We start from the raw sequence: 22,517 nt of genomic DNA, 5'->3' as shown, positions 1-22,517 counted from the left end.
CGCTAGGGGGCGAGATGAGCAAGCGAGAGAGAGTTGGGAGAGCGCGGGGGGTGGGGGTGGGGGGTGGCGGGCTGGCTGAGTACCGAACGAAAGCCAGGAGGAGCGGGGGAACGAAAGAGGCGGGAGCTGGTGAGAAGTGCCGGAGACTGGCGGCAGATCAGGAGGCACGAGTGTGGCAGGGTGAGCGTGCAAAGGTTGAATGTACTCCTCAGGCAGTGACCCGAGGGTGCAAGGGAGGTGAATGTGCCAGTGTGAAGGTGTAGAGGTCGGACGTGTGTGTGCCAGGGAGGTGAGCGTGCCAGCGTGAAGGTGTAGAGGTGGTGTGTGCCAGGAAAGTGCCAGGGACCTGAAGCACCCCAAAGGACCGGGAGAATGAGGGGCCAGTTGTTGAGAGAGGCACGGGGAGTGAACACAGGCTGCTGCCCGGGGTGCTTGCCAGAGGGAGCTGCAGCTGTCAGTCTTTGGGTGGCAGAGGAGGCCGCTGAACTCTCCGCCCCCAAGCTTTTCTCCTTCCCAGCTCCTGAATACAATTACAAATCCCTATCCCCGCTGAAACGGTTTTCCTTCTATTAAGAATGGGAGCTCCCAAAGAGACCCTGAGGCTCTGTGCCCCCAGAGGATTCCAGGAGTCCTGGGGTTGGAGAAAAGGGTTAGGAATTTAAAAAAAAAAATTCTCACCCATACTTTCTCCGCTCTCCTCAAAAGAAAATCAGTTGCACTTTCATGTATGAAGATGTTTTTGCTGGGGCATAACCCTGAATTGTTTTTTTTTTTTCTCCTTAGTGGTAGTACTGGTGAGACTTAGTAACCTGACTGATGATTTCCCTTGAGATCAAGGGCTGCAAGCTAACTGGGCCAGGCTTAGGTCTGTAGTGAGTAGCCATGGAATATTGAAGCCAACTAGCCAACACAGGGAGCAAAATACTGAGCATTATTAAGGTGTTGCTATACTAGGAAGAAAACACTCCATCATATTTCCCCCCAAAGTCCATTTTCTAGAACCCAGTAATAGTTGGCAAGAAAGGGAGATTAGCTACCAGGATCATATGACATATAGTCCTAGTCATTACTGCAATACGAAGTTGGAGTATTGGAAGTTGTGGAGTAGGAAGATCTCAGCTACTGCTCCTGAATAAATCCTGGGAGAAAGGAGAAGTGTCCCTTTATTGAAGAATCATGCTGTGAGTCCTCTGAGGCCAGAGGGTAAGAGATTGGCCAGAGACCCAGGGGCTTGCTAAGAGGTGAAGTCCTGGGCAAGGTTGGGTACACAGGTCACAGTGGCTGGATGGTGAGGTCACAGAGAAGTTTGTTTGCCTGGGGCTCCATGTGGGGGAGGGGCTGCAGAGGGGGAGGGGCCTCAAAGGGCCCCCAAGCCCAGGCAGGGGGCATGGTGTGGGAAGGGCAGAACGGGTGGGGCCCAGGAGCTGAGTGAAGGGGGCAGGGGGGGCCCAGGTGGCCAAGGACGGGAAGGAGCAGGGGGGGGGGAGGGGGGTCAGGATGGTGAGGAGGAGCCGAAGAAGGAGGCTGCAGAGATTCACAAGGCTGTGCGGTCGGGAGGAGGGGCTCAGGGTGAGGGGGACAGGGGCAAGGGCATGGGATAACAGCTACAAGAGAGTAGTGTTAGGGTAATGGGGGAACAAGCCTGAAAGACAGACATAATGGGAGGGGATGCAGCTATGAAACTAGAGAGGAGAAAGATAAAAGGAAGGAGACAGTGGCCACCTCACTTTCAATGATCTCACAATTTTTCTTCTCCCTGTGTAGGTAAAACGGAGCTGCCCCCCATGTGGACCAGAACCTGGAAGTGGTGGGAAGAAAGGCCGAGGGAACCCTGTGTCTGTTCAGCTGTTCCCCCCTGAGCTGGTAAGCCTGAAACTTCGGGGATCAGTGCTGAGGTTGGGGCCAAACACCCAACTGATGGATATCTTTCTTCCCCTGAATCCTCTAGGTGGAACACATTATCTCATTTCTCCCAGTTCGGGACATTGTTGCTCTGGGTCAGACCTGTCGCTACTTCCAGGAAGTATGTGATGCTGAGGGTGTGTGGAGGAGAATCTGTCGACGGCTCAGCCCCCGACTCCGAGAGCAGGGTGCTGGTGCTCGGCCCTGGAAAAGAGCTGCTATCCTAAACTGTATGCCTCAATAACAGGCTTTCCCAGCCCCAACGAACCTCTTCCCCGCCACTGGGCCCTAAGCTCTTTCTCTTACTTCATCCATCTTATTACTCCCAAGACCTTGGGAGATTCCTTGGAAGAGATTTACTAAACTTCAGCTGTATGCCCTCCCCATTCTATCCCACTCCCTACCCTAGAAATGCCATTAGATTCCTGGAATCCCAGAGGTAGCCCTTTAATAGCTCCCTAAGAAAACCCCCTAGCCTAAAGATGCTTGGATACTCCACTAACCCCTACTTCTGTATACCCAGTCCAAAAATAACTCTCCTTTTTTTCTCCCTTCTGTCCCCCACAAAAAAAAAAGAAAAACAGGCTTTAGTCCAAAGACCTGGCATTCTCCCAGAGAAACCTAAGTCTCTAGTCCTAAACTCTTGACAAATAGAATTTCCCAACTTTTCTCCAAGATTTCCCCCAAAGCTCTCTAAAGATCCTTAGCTTTGCTTCCCTAACCCTCTTGTTTGTATGCTTGTCTCTCTCCCAGTATTTTTCCTGATATCTCTGACACAGGACTAAACTTTGTAGCTAAGCATGTCTTTGGGAGCGGGGAGATTTGGCATGGGGCAAAGGAAAAGAAGGGAGTGCTTAGGCCTATGACCTAAGAGTTACAAAATGTGGGTGTGGATTTTTTCATGATTCCCAGTCCTTTAAATGGGAGGGATAAGGAGCTAAGAACCGTGAAGTTGCAGAACCCAGTTTGTCCCAAACTCTTAACCACTGCCCCCTGCCATATATAATTTCCCCCTCCCCCAGACACCAAAGGCCTATACTTCCAGGCGTTTGGGGGCCGCCGCCGCTGCCTCAGTAAGAGCGTGGCCCCCCTTCTTGCCCATGGATATCGACGCTTCTTGCCAACCAAGGACCATGTCTTCATTCTTGATTATGCTGGGATTCTCTTCTTCCTCAAGAATGCACTGGTGTCTTCCAATCTTGGCCAGATCCAGTGGAAGAGGGCATGCCGCTATGTTGTGCTGTGCCGAGGAGCCAAGGATGTGAGAGACTGAGACCCTACAGACCCTCCGCCAAACTCCCCCTCATTCTGGGGACCCAAGTGTCCAGGACCACAGCCCCCTTACCACCACTATGGGAGTCCTCTTAGACCCAGGCATCTGGGAATTTAGCTCCAATCCACTGCTTTCCAGCCCTAGAACCTTGGGACTAGTCATTTCCACCAGCTCTAGGACTAAAGTATCCCAATTGCCCCTACCTTGTTGCCAGGTGGCCCCTGGAACCCAGGTATCCCTATTTTGCTTGTAGTTTGCCTCAGATCCACGGAATGACACTGTCTATCGTAAATACCTCTATGTGTTGGCCACACGGGAACAGCCAGGAGGGGTGGGGGGACCTGGTGGAAGAGCCTGCGACTGTGTAGAGGTTTATCTGCAGTCCAGCGGGCAGCGTGTCTTCAAGATGACATTTCACCACTCCATGCGCTTCAAGCAGATTGTGCTGGTTGGTCAGGAGACTCAGCGGGCTCTGTTACTGCTTACTGGTATGGTGCTGCCATCGTCTCCCAAATCGCAAGTCTCAGAATGTCAGAGTCAGCAGAGGCCTTAGGAGTTTCTCCAGTCTAGCTTCCCCTTCATTTTATACAACGATGAAAAAATGGAGGGGAAGTGATTTGCCCAAGATCACACAGCCTGAAATAAAAGTCCAGATAGTTGGTCCAGGGTCCTTTCAGAGCCTTTCTGGCCTCCCCTTCTCCTAATTCCATTAAATAAACATCTATTAAGCCCCTACTTGTTACACATCAGTACTAGGTGTTGGGGAAGACAAATGCAGATAAGTAAATGCTTTAGAAATGTAAAAAACCTCCATATATATCTGTATCAAATGTTGGCCTTCTCCAATGCAGGACTGAGAGGGAGATAACTCAGAACTTGAAATGTAACCCCCCCTCAAAAGTAAAAACGCAAAATGCTTATATGCATGTAATAAAGAGGTTAGATTCATAAGCTCCTTAGGTAAAAAGATTATCTCACTTATATCTTTATCTCCTGGGCCTAGCAAAATGTCTGGCACTTGATAAGTGCTAAATGTTTGCCAATAGATTGATTTAAAAGACCACTAACTCTTGCTGGTTCCCTAAATATCCGTTCTAAACCCCAATTCTGCTTCAGATTCCTTGAACACAAGGGTCTTGACAATTTAGCTTCCCCTTAACTCTCTCTGCCCTCAGCCTTCCAACTCAACTGAGTTTGAGAAGACTGTCAGACTGGGGAATGGGGGGAATCTTTGGGGAGCTTGATTAAGTCACTTTTCCCTAGGGTGTCAAACCTCCCATCTCAAAGGAAAGGAAGATTATTCCCTGGTTTTGAGGGTCAGTTTGAATGGTAAGGGAGTGGGGGTTTCCTATTCTCTAAAAATCCCTAATAACCTCTTCCTGGCCCATCCCCTACATTCTCTAGAAGAAGGGAAGATTTACTCCCTGGTGGTGAATGAAACACAGCTAGACCAGCCTCGGTCATACACAGTGCAACTGGCACTGAGGAAAGTGTCTCGTTGTCTGCCCCATCTCCGAGTGGCCCGAATGGCCTCCAATCAAAGCAGCACACTCTACATTACGGGTACATGTCCCAGGGCCCCAGTCCAATCAGACCCTACAACTTCATTGTAAATCTTTCCTAGTTCCAACCCTCTTCATTTGCCTCTCCCATGACCTATGTACAACTCTGAATAAGTTCATTATTATTATGAGTATTATTAAATGTGTGTCCTGAGCATTCCAGTCCCTGGGATCACTACAGACTTTAGAGTTCTGGTCCCTACTCACCCAAGGACCTCTCCCTAATCTTCTATCCTGTCCTCTATCCCCTCCTCCCTTATTCCATTTCTCCAACAGTCTTATCTAGAGATAGCCTTCATCCAGGGGTGGGAGTCTCCTTGGGACATAAGGTATTTTAGGAGCTTCAGTGCTGAGAACCCCCGCCCCCCCAGACCAGGGGGGAGTGTATTTTGAGGTACACACTCCTGGAGTATATCGTGATCTCTTTGGGACCCTTCATGCCTTTGATCCTCTGGACCAGCAGATGCCACTTGCCCTCTCACTACCTGCTAAGGTAGGAGAGCCTCTAAAGGGGTGGGGGGTCCTAGGAAGCAGAAATTGTGGGACTGAGAAGGGAAGAGATTTGGACAAAGATGGGGGAGGGGAGTCATCGGGGGTGTTGGCTTGAAAAGAAATGGGGAAAGAAAAAGGTTTTAGGGATCTGTTCTTGGGAGTTATGTTCAAAGGAGCTGGATGCCCTGCCCTTACTACTGCCCCTTCTACTTCACCCTCCTCCCCCAGATACTATTCTGTGCTCTTGGCTACAATCACCTTGGTCTGGTAGATGAATTTGGACGAATCTTCATGCAGGGAAACAACCGATATGGGCAGCTAGGGACGGGGGACAAGATGGACCGTGGGGAACCCACTCAGGTGAGACCCATGACCAAAATTTGGGGGACTTGACCCAAGTGTCCTGATGTACATCCTCTTGCTCTCATATTGACTCTTCTCGTGGGACCCAGGTTTCTTGCCTCTCATATTCAGATGCCCCCAGAATTGAGTCCCTTGTCCCCAACCAACTCTTGAGTGTGTGTAAAGGAGTGATAGCTTGTTACTCCTTGTGCATAGCAGCCTCAGTCAGTCTATAAACAGATATTTACTGAAAACCTTGTATTTGGCAATGTGCTGTGGAAAGAGAAGGAAAAGAATAGGAAAAATCTTTGTCTTTAAAGAGCTTACAGTCTAACCGGGGGAGAGTATGACACACATTTGAAACAACTGGAAAACACTATAAGGTAATATTCAGTTTGACAAACATTCAGTGCTTTACACATGTTTTTGTCAGCTTTATGCTAAGCTCTGAGGGAGACAAATCTTACATCAGTCAGGCCCCCTGCTCACATGGAGTCTACAGAGTCAAGAAAGAAGGTTTATTAATTAATAAGTGATCAATAAAACATGACTCCTTTGCACAATGATTTGTAAGGTCATCGGTCCACAGATCTAGAGCTTGAAGGGCTCCCAGAGGCCATTTAACCACCCCCCTCATTTTACAGTGGTAAGTGACTTGGCTGAGGCCACACAAGTAGCTTAAAAGTAGAAAGGTGGGACTTGACCCAAGGTTCTATGACTCACAAATTCATTTCACTGCCCATTGGAAATAAGACTGGATCAGCAAGGAATGGGCCAAATTATGAAGGGCCAAGGACAAAGTCGATGTGGCATAAACTGGCCGTCAGAGGTTTTTAAGTAAGGCCATGACATGATGAAAGTAGTGGTTCATAATAATATGTTCCCATAGCACTCTCTGGTTTTCAAAATGCTTTTCTCACCACCCTGTGCGTTACGCAGAAGCAAGTATTACCCCTTTTCACAAACGAGGAAACTCAAGCTCAAATCATGACTTGTTCCAGGACTGGGACTTGACCCTCCCCCCCCACCCCCTACCCCCACCCCACATCTCCTGATTCATAAGCACTCTTTCCATTCTACTAGGCGGTCTCTTATGAAGCAATGGTCTGATTGATGTGTTGGTTAGTTTTGCTGAACTTTTTTTTTTTCTCTTTGATTTACAAGGGGTGTGGCTCACTGGGGAGGAGAGGGATATGTCTGGAAATGAAGGTGATGTAAAAACAAACTCTATCAATAAAAAACTTTAAATGATACCAGAAAAGAAAGATCGCCTGGCAGATGTGTGAAAGATGGACTACTTCGAGGGGGAAGAAGAGTCAGGGAAGCCATTCACTCAGTACATTCAAATGTATGATTTCTAGGGTCCTTCCAACTTTACAATCTTAACGTTAAGTATTTCATATCTCCTTTTGTGGGGGATACAAGATGACTCAGATACAGTCCCTGCCCTTAAGAAGCTAATATTCTAGCAGGTGAGACAAAACACGAACGATCATAATAGAGGATGTAATGAAAAGTTTTCAGTCCTGACCTTCGCTCACTCCTGTGTGACCCTGGGCAAGTTGATTGGCCTCTTTAGATTTCAGTTTTCTTGTCTGTAGAACGATGAGTGGGTTGGCCTAGATGATTTCCAAGATCCCTTCTAATTCTGAACCTACAATGCCATGAAAAGTCATAATGTAGGTACCTATTAAGTGCTAAAGGAATTCAAAGGGCGGAAAGGTTACTTCCACCATTGTAGGAGGGCAGAGGAACTTGGGAAGGCAACAGCACATTTTAAGCACCTACTATGTGCCCAGGCACCGTGCTAAGTGATGCGGATTTACAAAGAAAGCTCCCCCACCCTGAAAAAGCTTGTTCTTTGTAACTAGTGATAATGATAATAGCAACATTCATAGAGCATTTTAAAGTTTTCAAAGCACTTGACAGAAATTTTATCCTCACAGCAGTCCTGGAATGGAGGTCCTCTTATTTCCCCCATTTTACACATGGAAAAACTGAGGCAGGTGATGAAGTGATTTGCCCAGGGTCACACTGCAGTGTGCTAGGCTAAATTTGAACTCTAACATTCCAAGCTGGGCCTAGGGAACCGTGAAAATAATCCAGCCATGAGGCGATAAGAACCTGGACTAGTGTTGGAGGCATCAGGAATGTAAGTGAAGTACTGAGACACATTTTTAAAAAATGTCTTGGTAATTGATTATATGACAAAAGAGATGGATGTATGGATGAATCAGGTTTTCAGAATGGTGGTACCTCCAACAGAGACAGGAAATCTAAGAACTGGAAAGTACTTTAGAAATTATCAAATCCAAACACCATCCAAACACAAAAATCCTCCAGCCTTTGCTGGAAGACCTCCAGTGAGAAAAGGAAATTACTACCTCCTAAGACAGCCCATTCCATTTTTAGACAGCTCTAAAGTGATAGGAAGTTACTCCTTACATCAAGTCTTAAATTTGCCTATTCCTGATTCTGACCTCCTACCACGCAGAAAAATCGAATCCTCCTATTTTATAACCGTTTCCTTCTTTAGGTTAAACATCTTTCAAATGATGCTTATATGGCATGATCCTGAAACCTTTCTCTATGCTAATGGCCCTTTGAGTGCTCTCCAGATTATCAGTGTCCTTCCTAATAGTTTGCATCCAGAACTAGACACAATATTCTAAATATGGACTTAACTGTGGCAGAGTACAACAGGAGTATCGCCTCCCTAATCTTGGACAATAGGCCTCTCAATGCAAACTAAGATACAACGAACTTTTGGAGCTCTTGATTTATACTGTTCACACTTACTTATTGAGCTCGTAATACGGTAAACTAAGATCTTTTTCAGGTAAGCTCCGTTCTATAGGCATACTTCCCCCAGCTTTCACTTAGGACATTGATTTTTTAAAGTTAAGCATAAATGAAATTTGACCTGTTGTTTTTAAATGTCATATTATTAGGTCATAGGATCTTAGATTTGGAGCTAAAAGAGCACTTAGGAGACCACTGAATGCAACCCCTCAGAAACTGGGGAGCAAGGAGGTTAAGTGATTTGCCCCAGGGTCACACAACTAATCAGTCAATAAATATTTATTAAGCACCTGATATGTGTCAGGCACTCAGAGGCAAGATTTACCAATAATAGGCAACATTTATACAGTGTTTGTGCTAACTGGTTTACAATTATTGTTTAATCCTAACAACAATCCTGAGAAGTAGGTGCTACCTCCATTTTACAAGATGAGGAAACTGAGGCAGATAGGTTAACTGACTTGTCCAGTGTCATACAGCTGGTGAGTGATGTTGGATGTGAAGTTAGGTCACTCAGGTCTTCCTGACTCAAAGCCCGGTGCTCTACCCACTGCGCCAGTTGCCAGCCCCTATCCATAAAATGAGGTTGAACAAACCTTCCTGTCTCCAAGTCCAACATGCTGTCCCTGTTGCTTCTGTGCTCTGGTCTGTGCCAAGGTCTTTCACAATTCTGATTCTGTCATTCTTTCCTTCCTAGCTCTGGGTATTCTGCTAAGTTTGAGAAGCATGCCATTTAGGCCTCTATTCAAGTCACTGATGAAACTGTTAAATAGCTCCCCCATCACATGCAATTATGATGTGTATTTGTGGTTTCACCACAGTAGAATGTAAGGGTCCTTGAGGTTAGGGATTCTTTGTTTTTTCTTTCACCCAACAAGCATTATTAGTTTTTTTAAAATTTTGTATTGATTTCTTTTGTTTTTATATCACCTCCATTTATGAATATATCTTTCCTCTCTCTGCTGTCCATCAAGCTATTCCTTGTAACAAAGAATAAAGAGGGAAAAAGGCAGTTCAACAAAACTAGCCAGCATATCTGACAGCATATGCAGTGTTCCATAGCCACACTCCCTCCCCTCTGTAAAGAAGGTAGCGAGGTGCATTTTCTAATCTCTGGGGCCAAACTCAGTTATAATTATATATCATTCAGTTCCATTTCCTTCTTTCTGTTTACATTGTTGTAATGATATAGATTACTTTCCCGGTTCTGTTCACTTCACGATCTCAGTTCGTATAAGTCATCCCATGCTTATTTGAATTCTTCCTATTCAACATTTCTGATGGTGCAGTAATATTCCATTAAATTCATTTAATTAAGTCAAGTCAACAAGCACTTATTAAATTTAAGCTTAACACGTATCAAGCACTACGATAAACACTGGATTAGGCATTCTTTAATCAATGGGTACCTATATCAAATATTTATTAAGCACCAGACATGGTTACAAAAACAAAAAATGAAGCCGTATATATCCTTTAGAGTTTCCATACTATTAGAGGGAAATAACATGTACATAGAAAAGTAAATACAAAGCAACTTATGGAAAAAAGGCTAGAACTGGGGGGTGGGGGTGGGGAGGTGGAGTGGGAGTCAGAATAAGACTCCTATAAGATGAAGCACCTGAACTGAGCTTTAAAGGAAACTAGGGATTCTAAGAAAGACAGTCAGAAGGGAGGGCCTCATTGGTATGAGGGATAGCCTGTAGAAAGGCAAAGATGGGAAACAGAACAGCATGCATGGAGAATGTACATTTTGGTTGGAAGGTAGAGTTTATGAAGGGGGAATAATGTGCAATAGGCCTGGAAAAAAGGAGGCTGGAGCCAGAGTGTAATGGGCTTTAAATGCCAAAGGAGTCTATATTTGGTGCTAGAGTATGGAAACCACTGGAGCAGAGGAGTGGCATAGGAATATGGATTTGGCAGTTGTGTGAAGGATGGATTAGAAAGAGAAGAGATGTGAGTCAGGGAGACCAATTAGAAGGCTATTGTAATGTAAGTGAGAGGTGATAAGGGCCTGAACTAGAATGATAGCTTTATGAATGAAAAGAAAGGGGGTGGGTTTGAGATGTTACTGAGGTAGAATTGCTAAGACTTGACAACTGATTGCCTATAGTGGTTGTCCTTTGTTCACAAAGAGGACCAAAATGAGATCACTATTCTAGAGTCAAATTTCAGTGTGTCCAGCTGTGGCTGATCAGACCAATATGAGCTTGGAATGCTCCACCACAGGTCAGGCACATATATTCCATGTGAACATTTGGGGTGAATTCTCTAAATTTGTGCATCTCACGTTTCTTTTAAGCTTTTTCAGTTCTGCTTATAGAGAACAGCACCTTCTCTGATGTGGGCATGCCATGCTGAGGGGTCCTGTGCCATTGTCTCCCATATCACACAATCTATTCCAAAGTGCTTAAGAGAGGTCTTGGAGAGTGTCCTTGTATTTATTGCTGCTTCTGACCACCATGTGAATGCTTGCCCTGTGTGAGCTCTCCATAAAATAGTCTTTTTGGCAAGTGAACATTTTGTGTTTGAACAATATAGCCAGCCCATTGGAGTTGCACTCTCTGAAGCAGAGTTTGAATGCTTGGCAGTTTAGTTCGAGTAAGGACCTCAGTGTCTTGGTATCTTATCCTGCTAGGTGATCTTCAGAATCTTCCTAAGACAATTCAAATGGAGTCAACTCAGTTTCCTGGCATGGTATTGGTAGACTGTCCAGCTTTCACAGGCCCACAACAGTGCCTATGAAGTATAAGAGAAAGGAAAGAATTGAGGAGGACTCTGAGATTGAAAACCTGGGTGACTAAGAATTTCAGCAGAAATTGGGAAGTTAGGGTTTTGAGAGGCTGATGAATTATTTTTTAGGGATGTTCAGTTTATGGGACATTTAGTTAGAAATGTCCAATAGTTGGTGGTGCAAGATTAAAGCTCAGGAAAAATACGTTGGCTGGAAATATAGATCTGGGAGTCATCTAAATAGGGATGATAGTTAAACCTATGGGAACTGACTAGATCTTTGTATCTCTGGTGCCTAGCTAACTGCCTACCACACAATAATTGTTTAATAAATGCTTGTTGAATGAATGGATCTAACACAAAGCCAAGCAATTCTGTAGGGTCCTCCTTCTAAGCTGATATTGAACTGGTATTCCAAGCTGATATTTGAGACTGGCCATTCAGCCAGTACTTGACTGTACTGTAGTGTAAGCTATAGAAACTTTATAAAATGTGTTACTAAAATCTAGGCAAACTATCTCTATAGCATTCCTCTGATCTATCACAAAAGGGAATTAGGTTAGTCTGGTATGACTTGTTCTTGATGAAGCTATGCTGCCCTTCTATGAGTGCTGCTTCCTTTTCTACATGTCCATTAACTATATCTTTTAAATGAAAAATTCTAGAATTTTGCCAGAAGTCAAAGTCAAGCTCATAGTCCTATGGTCTGCAGATTTCAATTTTCTCCTTGTGGAAAATATTATACTATTTTATATCATTTTTAATTTCAAGTAGACCCAGAGCCTGAATTAATGATTAACTGGATGAAGATCCAGGACCTGGGCTTCTTTGTTCTCTCTGAAAGTTTGCTCAGGGAATATCCTTATCTCTGTCAACAAAGCCAGACTAGGCTGACCCTCGTTAGTCATCAAGGATGAGACCCTAATCCCAAGAGAGATCACCTAGCTTAATATTCTACAGGTATATACTATGTTATGGAATGTAATGAGACACAGAGACGCTGAGTTATAGTTTCAACTGACTTTTGTTAACATCCTTTACAACTCTATTCAATTAAGGGAAATCCTTGTCTTATGGTCAAACATACCTGAGAATCATAAATTTAAGTAACATGCTGAATTGTGATTGTTCTAAAGAATATAAAACCTGTTCATGTTTCTGTACAAGTCAGTCAGACATTCTCTGGCTCAATCTCATACATGTATGTCTGTTGGCTATGCTTATGGGAATTAATATATATAAATAATACAATTTTTTTTATCTAGTCCGTTGTTTCCTTTAACCAACATCCAGGTTCACATCCTTTAAAAAAATTAAGATGTTAGCCTATCTTCAGTCCCAGGTACTTCCTGTTCTCCACTATTTTCAAAGATCATTGAGTGAACCAGCAGTCTTATCTACCATTTCTTTCAATACCCAACGATGTAGTTCATCTGAGTTTGGTCTTGAGCATTTAGCCTTGAACTCATCAAGATCAACTAAGTGTTCTCTTACTAACTCTCCATTTTAGAGGGCTATCAACTCCCTATTTGCCATTTTATTTCTGTCTTTTCAAGTCTAAAAGATCATTCACCTTGAGACATCTAGATAATTGAAGGTTCTTGGCACCACTGTATCATGCCTTCATATCTTTGCCAAGCCCTTCCTCTCTTTCCCCTTTATTTCCTGGTGGTCTATAGTATACTTCAGTGACAACATTGGTTCTTTTTCTGCTTCTATTGATTTTCACCCGGATGCTTTCTACGATGCTGCTTCTTCTCTGGTTCCTTCATCTCCACTTATAAGTTTAACTTCTTAATGTATGTATGGTGTTATTGGGCCCACCTTTTCACTTATGCTAAAGGTTTCGCATCATAGATTCAGAGTTGGAAGGGGCTTTAGAGGCCATCTAATCTGGCCTCCTCATCTACACAGGAGAAAACTCAGGCTCAGAGAGATTACAGGATTTAATGTATACTCCTCCAAAGAAATGTTCCAGGAAGAGTCATATCCCACAAAGTCTCAACAATACCTATGAGATCAAATTTTGCCTTCTTCTAGTAGGAAGAAGAACTGGTTTGGGGGGAAAGATAATGAACTGCATTTTGGACATGTGCAAGTTAACAATGATGGCTAATTAAAAATGTTTTAGCAGTAGTTGGAGATTAGGGATTCATCCATATAGCCATAAAATCATCTCCATTTGTTTAGAGAATACTTGGTAGTTATAGAACACATTCATATACATTATCTCACTTAATTCTAATAGGAATCCAAAGAATTAGACAGTGAAAGTATTGTTAATCCATTTCTCCTTATGTTTGAGGAGGTTATAAATGGTTGGTCAGAGGTCTCTCTGCTAGTGAGGACATGACAAAGCTGAGACTCCCAATCCACTTTCTTTTTCTTTTACTCCACCTTGCTTTTCAGAGAAGTGATAACTGAAATGGTGAGAATATATGAGAGAGAGAAGGAGCGGGGGGGGGGGGGGGGGGAGCGGGGAGAGAAAGGAAGAGGAGGGAAGAGAAAGAGCAGTTAAAGCCAAAGTCTCAACTTTGGAACAAGAAGTTGAATGAAGAAGGAAAAATGAAATTAAGAAAAAGCAGTTGAAGTGGTAAAAGGAGAGAGCCAGGATGGGGTATAGTATCACAGAAGCTGAGGGAAGAAATAGTTTCCAAAACATGGTAGTCAACATTGTCATGTGCAGCTGAGTTCCAGGAAAATGAGGATGGAAAAAAACAGCCGTCAAAATGATCAATCAGGACAATACTGAATCTTCAATGGACCCACTTTTCTATAGTCTGGTACCCAGACTGGGAGAGGTTGGGTGGTTGAAGAAATGAAGGTAGCAGGTATATTTTGTAAAAATGTATTAGCAGTTGGATGGGAAAGACCACCAGACTTAGATGAGGAGGAGCCATAGAGATTCCTTCTCTGGTCTCCTTCCAAGAGGAGGAAACTCCTAAGGAGTTAACACCCAGGGAGGTAAAGTCACACATCATACAGATAACAAATCCTAGAGGCAGGATTCAAATATAAGTCTTCAGATTCCAAATCCAGGGTTTTTTCTCACTTTACTTGACTGCCACTAAGAGGCAATCAGAGATAGTGAAAGGTTTGTGTTAAGGCAGGGAAAGGCATATTAGAAAGTGGCATGAAAAGGAGCCAATGGAAAAGGAGATGACAGAGGGAGGAGTAAGACACTAATCCTGTGTCCCTGGGACTGAAGAGAATGGGCTCTTGTACTGATTTGTGGTATGGTGAGCCTTGAGAACAGAAAGAACACCTATTCTAGAGGACTGAGGATTAGGATGAGCAGATGAATGCAGGAACTGAAATGTAGTGATAAAGGGATATGGGGAAAAGCTGTGGAAGTAGAAGACAAGGTTCCTTCACTTAAAATCTGTTTAGGGAGAAAAAATACACCAGATGAAAGTCGAGAATGATAGAAGGTTCTAGACCGATCTGTGGTACAAACTAATTTCTATGAGAATTTAGGATAGGGAAACAGAGTTAAGTCAGGGAAAGCTTCACAGAGGAGGTGAGATTCGAGCTGAAAGTCTCTTTCCCACCCCCCCCCCCAAGCCTCCCTGCCCCCCAACCCAAGAATCCTTGGTGTCTTTCCTCACCTCAGGGATCCTGACATCTTGTCCCCAGGTACATTACCTGCAGCGCCCCATTGCCCTCTGGTGTGGCCTGAATCACTCTCTCGTGTTGAGCCAGAGCTCGGATTTCAGCAAGGAGCTGCTGGGCTGTGGCTGTGGAGCTGGAGGTCGGCTCCCTGGCTGGCCCAAGGGAAGTGCCTCCTTCGTCAAGCTCCATGTCAAGGTCGGGATTATGGTGGGGGAAGCAAAGGGGGTTATAAGGATCAGGGGTCAAGATAAGAACAAGAAAGTAGGCTCTTTTGATCTCTGCCCTTCTATACCCTCCCTGTCCCACCAAGTGGTATGCATAGACACACAAATACATGCACACATAGCTTTATTCCTCAGTCCCTTTCCTGTTGTGTACCCTACCAAGTAATCCTCAGGCTCTTCCCTGGCCCCTCCCTCACACATAGATTTCTCCTATCTAGTTGGCTCTGTAGGAAAATGAAGCAGACTTCCCAGGCTTTCCACCTTCACTTCCAAAACTCCAGCTCTAAATGTCCTATCCTTCTCCTGCACGCACGCGCGCATGCAAACACACACACACACACACACTCTCTCTCTCTCTTTTCCTCTAACCCCTTCTCTAGCCTCAGATGCCTGCCATATTCTCTCTACTTAGGTCCCTCTTTGTGCCTGCTCTCTCTGCTCCACGAGGGAGTGTCTCTACATGCTCTCCAGCCATGACATTGAACACCGCCCCACTTACCGTGACCTGCCAGCCAGCAGGGCCACGGGGACTTCAGAGTCCAGTGTGGGGACTGGAACATGCCAGGATCCTGGGGGGGCAGCCCGAGCCTGTGAGGAGTATCTGAGCCAGATTCACAGCTGCCCCACCCTGCAGGACCGGATGGAGAAGATGAAGGAGATTGTGGGCTGGATGCCTCTGCTAGCTGTACAGAAGGATTTCTTCTGGGAGGCATTGGACATGCTGCAGAGGGCTGCTGCGGGAGGTGGCCCAGGACCCACACCCCCTGAAAGCTGACCCCCCCCTTACTCTCCCAAAAGGAAGGGGAGAAACTGGCCAGGGGCCAGGACAGAGGAGAGCTGAAGCGTGTACTATATATATGTGAGAGATTTGGGGATGGGGGAGGGAACAGGAGACACGCACTGGGACGGGATGGGGGTTGTTTTGTAAAACGTTCGGGGGCTTCCCAGGAGGGGCCCCCAACCTGGGCATCATGGACAAAAGAAATTTGACGGATGGATACAATAAAAGAAGCTGCAGCAGAGCCCTGGGTACTTGGGTCCTAGGAGGGGAGTAGTAGCTATGGTTTCCTTGGATACCCATGGGAAATAAAGGCTCAAAGGGGAGAAAGCAGGGAACCTGAGAGTAGAATGCTTGAAGCTTAAGAAGAGCTAAGGCAAGGTAGGGGATCTGGTCAGTGGGGATGGCCAAAGGAAGTGGCTGCTTTTTCTTAACTCTCCCTTTGCCACAGCAAACCTCCCTAAGATCTAAATGGCAGAGAAAAACTCTTGAGGTTCTACCTCCCCATCCTAATCACTCATCTTCTGTTTCCCCCATTGGATCCTCCTTCTTCTTTTTGCCCCTTTTTGTCTCCTGTTTGCTCACATCCAACCTCCCACACCCATTCTTCCTCTGGTTCTGCCTCCATACACTCTGGCTGTCCTTAACTGTTTTCCTCAATCTCAAACTTCAACATGCCCTTCACACAGAACTCTTGTTTCAATCCTCCATCTCCTATTATTTCTCCAACTTGTCTGGCAGTGGTGGAGCTATTTTCTCACCCCTCAAAACACCTCCAGGTTCTCCCCTGACTTGGACTGGAGGGCCAGATGTCTGGAACCAAGGAATAGAAGTGGGGGCAGAGAAAAGGGGAGCAGGAACCCTGGGTAAGCAGAATTAAGAGCTAAGTGGAAAGTGGCAGTTGAGGTCAGATCCAGCTATCAGGCTGGAGGAAATCCTCAGTAGGAACTGGATGCATGAGCCCCCAAAGAAGAACATGAGCTTGTGGTAAAATTACAAGCCATTTGGGTCTTGGCCAATAGCTAGGGGTGCTTCCCCTGCTTCCCTCCACCCTAATCACTTAGGTTAAGTCAATATTTGTGTGTACTGGGCCTAAGAGGCCCCCAGACTTGGCTCTGCTTTTTCACATCCCTGTCTTCCTCCCCTGCCCCCATTCCTCTCCCTAATTCGTCCAGTCCCCACGCCCACACACTCGAAGCCAACCCATCTGGCATTGATTATCCTGTTGCTGCTGGACTCCGCCGCTGCCTCTGTCTCAGGGACCCCGGCTCTTCTCCCCCTAGCCATGCCGCCTCCTACCCCACTCTGCATCCTGGGGCCCCTCTTTACTTCCTTCGCCCTGCTATACCTCACCCAGGCCCAGGGAGCTCCTGCCCAGAGCCCTAACTACACCAGGTAGGTTTATTTCCACCCCTCATGAACCCTTCCCAGTGTCCACAGAATCCAATAAAGGAACCTCAGCTTTGTAGATTTTCTATTGCTGGAAGCCACCGGGCTTTTTCCCCCTCTTGCCCTTTGAGAACTCCCCCACTTTTATTTACCCCCATCCTCTTTTGCTATTACTCATCCTAAGTGCTTTCTAGTCTTGTCTTGGCTCTCCGGCTCTTTTGTTTCTCAGCAGACTCCTACTTGAACCCACCCGGACCCTTTTCTCTACTGTCTTGTACCTCTTTTCTCTGGTCCTTCATCCCCTTATCCCAGATTGCTGTGACCTAAAAGGAGCCACCTCACTTTAGAGGTTCTGAATATCTGTGTTCAAGAGGGCTGGGGGGGGGCAGGGTTTGGGTGAGTTAGAAGGTCAGGAAGTCTGATGCCCAAGTCCCAGGCTTGAGCAGAAACAGGCAAGTGTGGGAGTTAAGGGGAGCTGATGCCTGGATTCACTGAGATATATCATTGCTTCCTCTCCCCTCATATCCTGCCCCCTCCTTTTAGCAGGCTTGTGGCTGTGGCCACATCTGGTGCTAGTTAAGTCAGCTCCTGTCCCAGCTGCCAGGCAGTGTAAAGGGAAAGGATTCCAAGAATTCCGGCCTTCTAGCCAGCGTAGGGGTGAAGGACCTTGGGGAATGGGAGTAGAGAGGATGTTGGGAACAGCTAATCAAAACTCTTAACCTCCTCCTTTTCTCCCTATCCCTGCATCTCCCTCCCTATCCCAGTTGGCTGTAATGCCATCTGCCTTGCCCATTTGCCAAATGCTTTGCCCATTTCTAGTAACCCCTCTCTAGCCCCATCTGCGACCAATCTCACCACCACTCCAGCAACCTTTCCACCCCTCCTGCATTTGAGTTTCATCCCCACCAAAGTCTGACACCCCCCTCCCATTCTTATACCTTATCTGTATCACTTCTCTGCCTCCCCCCACCCATACTGATTACCCACCACCTTCATTTATGTGCCTGGCCAACTCCCTAGACCTGTGTTCCTGTGCGGAGGGGATGTGACCGGGGAATCAGGCTACGTGGCAAGTGAGGGCTTCCCCAATCACTATCCCCCAAACAAGGAGTGCCTCTGGACAATCACGGTGAGTAGCTTCTGTGTCCTTTGCTCTGCCAATTTCTACCATTTCCCAGCTCCTAGGACCAGGGCAGCTTATTTTGGGATCAAGTGTTCCCCTAAAACTCCAAGATCCTTCCCCCAATCAGGATCCAGCAAAAGGACCTTTTTCTTGCTAACCCCCATCTCCCTCATAGCCATCAAACTAGATCTAGTTACTGCCATCTCTACCCACTCCAAAGGAGATGCTTTCTCATTATATATCCCATTAAACCCCAAGGCCTCAGCACTTCTTAGTTTATAATAACGTCCTTTACTTTTCTGACACTTCTGTACCTGTAGGGGAAGCATAAGTCTTGGCTCCTCTGTGCCTTGTTGCTAAAGGATACTCCTAGGCGACAAGACCAAGGGAGTGAGACCAAGCTTTGTCAAAAAGAAGTCTGACTGGCCAAAGAAAGAATTCTAGGGGACCCTTCTCCATAACTTGGACCCTGGGGCCCCCAAACTCCCTTGGCTTAACTGCTAGAGAGGGAACCTTTTGATAATGTTCCCCTGAACCACAATGGATCTACTCCATCCCCTGATCTGCCCCCAAACAGCTAAGGACAAAGCTCCCTAGTAATGGTAAAGTTGGGAATATAGGTATGGAAAGAAGAAATTGAGTCCTGAAGTATAACCCTTGGCCCCTCTGCTCCTCCTTTTTCTCCCCTAGGTCCCTGAGAGTCAGACTGTTTCCCTCTCCTTCCGAGTCTTTGACTTGGAATTGGATCCCTCCTGCCGATATGATTCCCTGGAGGTTTTTGCCGGGGCAGGGACATCAGGCCAGCGTCTTGGACATTTCTGTGGGACCTTCAGGCCAGGGCCTGTGGTTGCCCCTGGCAACCAGGTGACACTGAGGATGAAGGCTGATGAGGGGACAGGAGGACGGGGCTTCCTGCTGTGGTACAGTGGGCGGGCTACCAATGGCAATGGTGAGATTACCCCTCCCCCCACCTCTCTCTCTCCAGCACACATACTGCCACCCTGTAACTTGTGTCCCACCAAAATCCGAAGACAAAGACAGGTCCCTCCATGAGACACACCCCCGTCTCCCAAGAGGCTCAGGCCTGTCCCTGCTCTCGGCCCCAGCACACCTCACAGAGGGCCTCACCTCCAGGCTACTCTCCTCAAACCCCACCCTCCACCTTGCATCCTCCCCTCTCCTCTTGTCCTCACTAACTGCCCCTTCAGTCCCACCTCTCCATCTTTTCTACCCTTCCTTTCCCTCCCTCCCACCAAACCCCCTCTTCTAGGCACCCCCCCAGGTGCAAGGCGGAAATGGGGCGCAGACCCGCGGGTGGACTGGGCGGCGTGGGGTTACTGGGATGGTGAGTAATTTGCCTTCATGTCCCCCACAGTTAGAACTCACCTGGCTGGGGGTGGGGGGGAAAACTCAGATGAAGGGGAGGATGCATACGTTCCCCCATCCTAGACTACCCCCCCCAACCCAGCCCTGGGATTCTGATTATGGCCCCATTATCCCTTCCCCCACAGCAGAAGACACCCCTTAAAAAAGTAAGGACCACTTTGATCAGAGGGAAGCATTAGAAGAGGCATTACCCCATTTGAGGGGAGAGAGTACCCCAAATGGGTAGCCTTGGGTTGGGAAGCCCTCAAATCCGGGAAACTTCCAACTGAGAGGACTAAAAAGGACCAGGGAAAATTCTGTTAAATTGGGGGGATAAGATCTCCCTTGGGAAAGGGAAGAGCGTGGGTAAGGAACAATAGGGAGGGAGAGTAAGAGTTTGGGGAGTGGGCTGGGACCCCAGCTATTTCCTATCATTTTCCAAGGGTGAAGTGGGGGAAATTTAGGGGTGCCTTTATGCCCAAAGCCAGATCCCCACTCTTCTTTATTCTCTCTTTTTGCTAACTTTCCCCCTCTCCTTGCCTCCCCCCAACCCTCCTCCACTCAGGGATCCATATATTTGAACTTCCTTTTCCCCTGCCCTTGAACACTAGTTTTCCCTCTCCCTGCCCCCACCCCATTTCTCTCTCTCCATCCAGAGCACCAGTTCTGTGGGGGTCGGCTGGAGAAGCCCCAAGGCACCCTGACCACACCCAACTGGCCTGAGTCTGATTATCCTCCTGGGGTCAGCTGTTCGTGGCTCATCATCGCTCCCCCAGAACAGGTAACATTCCCTGGGCTCTTCACAAACTTAAGCATCTGGCTTCTCTGCTGTACTTCCCCTTAGACACCCAAGTATCTAGCTATCCAGTTCCCTTCTCTTCCCTAGGTGATTTCTCTGACCTTTGGGAAATTTGACCTGGAGCCAGACACTTACTGCCGATATGACTCAGTCAGCATCTTCAATGGAGCTCAAAGTGATGATTCAAAAAGGCTGGGGAAGTATTGTGGGGACACTGCCCCGAGGTGAGTGAGCAGGGTCTGTGAGAAGGGCAGGTTTGAGTGGCTGGGATGAAGTTTTAAGGGAAAGTACTGAATCAAATAGAAGGGATCATGATTTAAAAACAGAGGTCCCCACACTGAATGGGTTGGGGAGGCTAAGAAGGGGAAGGAGAGAGGGAAAAGAGCGGATTTTGCGGGAAAATCTGAGGGCACTACAGCTTGGGCCCTTCCTTCCCCTGACACCCTACTATCCTCCTTTCCCTCAGCTCCATCACCTCAGAAGGAAATGAACTCCTGGTTCAGTTTGTCTCAGATCTCAGCGTCACTGCTGATGGATTCTCTGCCTCCTATAAAGCCCATCCCCGAGGCAGTGGGAAGGAGGGGATTGTTCCAGCTCCTCCACAACCACAGCCAGGGCCTAAGGTCAAACCTCCTACCAAACCCCAGGCCCCAGTCCAGGAGGACCTGAAACCTACCCTTGCCACAGACTCTGGTAAGCATGGTTGGTTAGCTACCAGAGTCCAGGGAGGGAAGCAGGGGCTGGGGGTAAGGAAGATGAGTAGAACAGGGATCGGGGTCCTGAATAGTAGGACACATGACTAGAACTTGGAGGGTTGGGGAAGATGAAGCTGGGTTGGAGGTGGGGTGAAGGAAGAGGAGGAATAGATCATAAGGCTAATTTCCTTCTTCATAGGTGCTTCTAGTACTCCCTGCCCAAAACAATGCCGAAGAACAGGCACTCTACAAAGTAACTTCTGTGCCAATGACTTTGGTAAGGAAGCCAAGAATCCTGCTCCTTCCTATCTCCTATCAACAGACCTGCTCCTTGCATCAGTCTATGAACAAGCCTTATTAAGCACCTATGTCTTCCTGTACTCCTCAGTATCTCCCCCCTCCCAACCCCTTCTCTCTCTCATATCAACCCCTGGCTTTCCATTGCCAGCTCTTGTACCCTCTCTACCCAAGCTTCATCTCCCAATACTATCTCACCATCCTAGCTTTTGGTCCATCCTGTGACCTTCCGCCAATTTAGTCATCCTGCCCACCATATGGGACTCCCAAACTTTATTTCCTGATCTTTTCCTGTCTGTTTTCTCCACAGTGGTGACAGGGGCAGTGAAGTCAATGGTTCGGGGTCCTGGGGAAGGGATCACTGTTACCGTCACCCTCATGGGCGTTTACAAGGCAGGGGCTCTCGTCCTCCCTTCTGCTCCCGTTGGAGCCCCGCTTAAGTTGTATGTGCCCTGTCGGCAGTGTCCCCCAATAAAGAAAGGTAAGAGAGCCTGGGTGAGGGCACATTGTGGGTGCTAAGAACAAATAGAGGGGGAGGGTGCGGGACAGACCCTCTGGCCTCACTCACTGCTCCAACCTCTCCTTTAGGGGCCAGTTACTTGCTGATGGGGAGCGTGGATGAAAAGGGAAGCGCAGTCCTCTCCCCCAACAGTTTTGTGGTGCTATATCGGCCAAACCAGGACCAGATCCTCACCAACCTCAGCAAAAAGAAGTGTCCTTCGCAGCCTCCAGCCACGGCCTGAGACGACCTGCGCCAAACCACTATCTAGTTTCCTCCTTACCTCCATACTTTCTCTATTAAATACAAATAAAGTTCACTCAGACAGAGAAAAGAACCAGAACTCGTCCGGGTGAAGATTGGGGCGACGGGCCGGGTGGGGGGGGCGGGACCACGTCAAGTACTTCTTAGTTTGCTGAAACTTAAAAAAAAAAAAGCCTCCATCATGCCCCCGCCCCCACCCCCACACAGACTCCTCCTCCTAACTGACCGATTCCTATCCCTTCTTCGTCAGAGCAAGCTGTCCAGACCCAGGGGGCTGGGTCCGGGCCGCAGGTGGACAGAGGGGAGACTGCGTGCGGGGCTCAGCAAGAAGCCGTTAGAGCGGGAGAAGGAGGATGGCCAGGCCAC

The 22,517-nt window shown here is 47.1% G+C and overlaps 2 protein-coding genes across 4 annotated transcripts; both read left to right on the top strand.

Moving 5' to 3' along the window:
- Positions 1-14: 14 nt before the first annotated feature.
- Positions 15-15,767, top strand: FBXO24 (F-box protein 24). Of its 2 annotated transcripts, none has more exons than XM_036766565.1 (10): positions 15-194; positions 1,765-1,863; positions 1,949-2,132; positions 2,925-3,163; positions 3,429-3,663; positions 4,580-4,738; positions 5,109-5,230; positions 5,458-5,589; positions 14,743-14,913; positions 15,355-15,767. In XM_036766565.1, the coding sequence occupies exons 1-10, from the start codon at positions 15-17 to the stop codon at positions 15,715-15,717; spliced, it is 1,884 nt and encodes a 627-aa protein (XP_036622460.1). In that variant the 3' UTR covers positions 15,718-15,767. The 2 variants fall into 2 exon arrangements, with proteins under 2 accessions (XP_036622460.1, XP_036622461.1); XM_036766566.1 differs by lacking the exon at positions 15-194 and adding an exon at positions 1,498-1,569.
- A 1,146-nt stretch (positions 15,768-16,913) lies between these two features.
- On the top strand, positions 16,914-22,224 carry PCOLCE (procollagen C-endopeptidase enhancer). Of its 2 annotated transcripts, XM_036768665.1 has the most exons (10): positions 16,914-17,115; positions 18,130-18,238; positions 18,923-19,181; positions 19,503-19,577; positions 20,254-20,378; positions 20,484-20,620; positions 20,863-21,089; positions 21,291-21,368; positions 21,699-21,869; positions 21,977-22,224. In XM_036768665.1, exons 1-10 carry the CDS (start codon positions 17,006-17,008, stop codon positions 22,129-22,131), a joined length of 1,446 nt encoding a protein of 481 aa, XP_036624560.1. In that variant the 5' UTR covers positions 16,914-17,005; the 3' UTR covers positions 22,132-22,224. The 2 variants fall into 2 exon arrangements, with proteins under 2 accessions (XP_036624560.1, XP_036624562.1); XM_036768667.1 differs by lacking the exon at positions 19,503-19,577.
- The last annotated feature ends 293 nt before the right edge of the window (positions 22,225-22,517 follow it).

Source organism: Trichosurus vulpecula, chromosome 7 (genome assembly GCF_011100635.1).
Source record: "Trichosurus vulpecula isolate mTriVul1 chromosome 7, mTriVul1.pri, whole genome shotgun sequence".
NCBI lineage: Eukaryota > Metazoa > Chordata > Mammalia > Diprotodontia > Phalangeridae > Trichosurus > Trichosurus vulpecula.
This window is presented reverse-complemented; position numbering and strand designations above follow the sequence as displayed.

What these genes read in the sequence shown, in the direction of transcription:
- PCOLCE (XM_036768665.1), top strand. Translation starts at nt 17,006, where the DNA reads ATGCCGCCTCCTACCCCACTCTGCATCCTGGGGCCCCTCTTTACTTCC. An exon ending in TGTGGGGACACTGCCCCGAG is followed by an intron (nt 20,621 to 20,862) that starts GTGAGTGAGCAG and finishes CCTTTCCCTCAG; the next exon opens with CTCCATCACCTCAGAAGGAA. An exon ending in GTGTCCCCCAATAAAGAAAG is followed by an intron (nt 21,870 to 21,976) that starts GTAAGAGAGCCT and finishes CCTCTCCTTTAG; the next exon opens with GGGCCAGTTACTTGCTGATG.
- FBXO24 (XM_036766565.1), top strand. Translation starts at nt 15, where the DNA reads ATGAGCAAGCGAGAGAGAGTTGGGAGAGCGCGGGGGGTGGGGGTGGGG. An exon ending in GGCTCTGTTACTGCTTACTG is followed by an intron (nt 3,664 to 4,579) that starts GTATGGTGCTGC and finishes TACATTCTCTAG; the next exon opens with AAGAAGGGAAGATTTACTCC. An exon ending in ACCGTGGGGAACCCACTCAG is followed by an intron (nt 5,590 to 14,742) that starts GTGAGACCCATG and finishes TCTTGTCCCCAG; the next exon opens with GTACATTACCTGCAGCGCCC.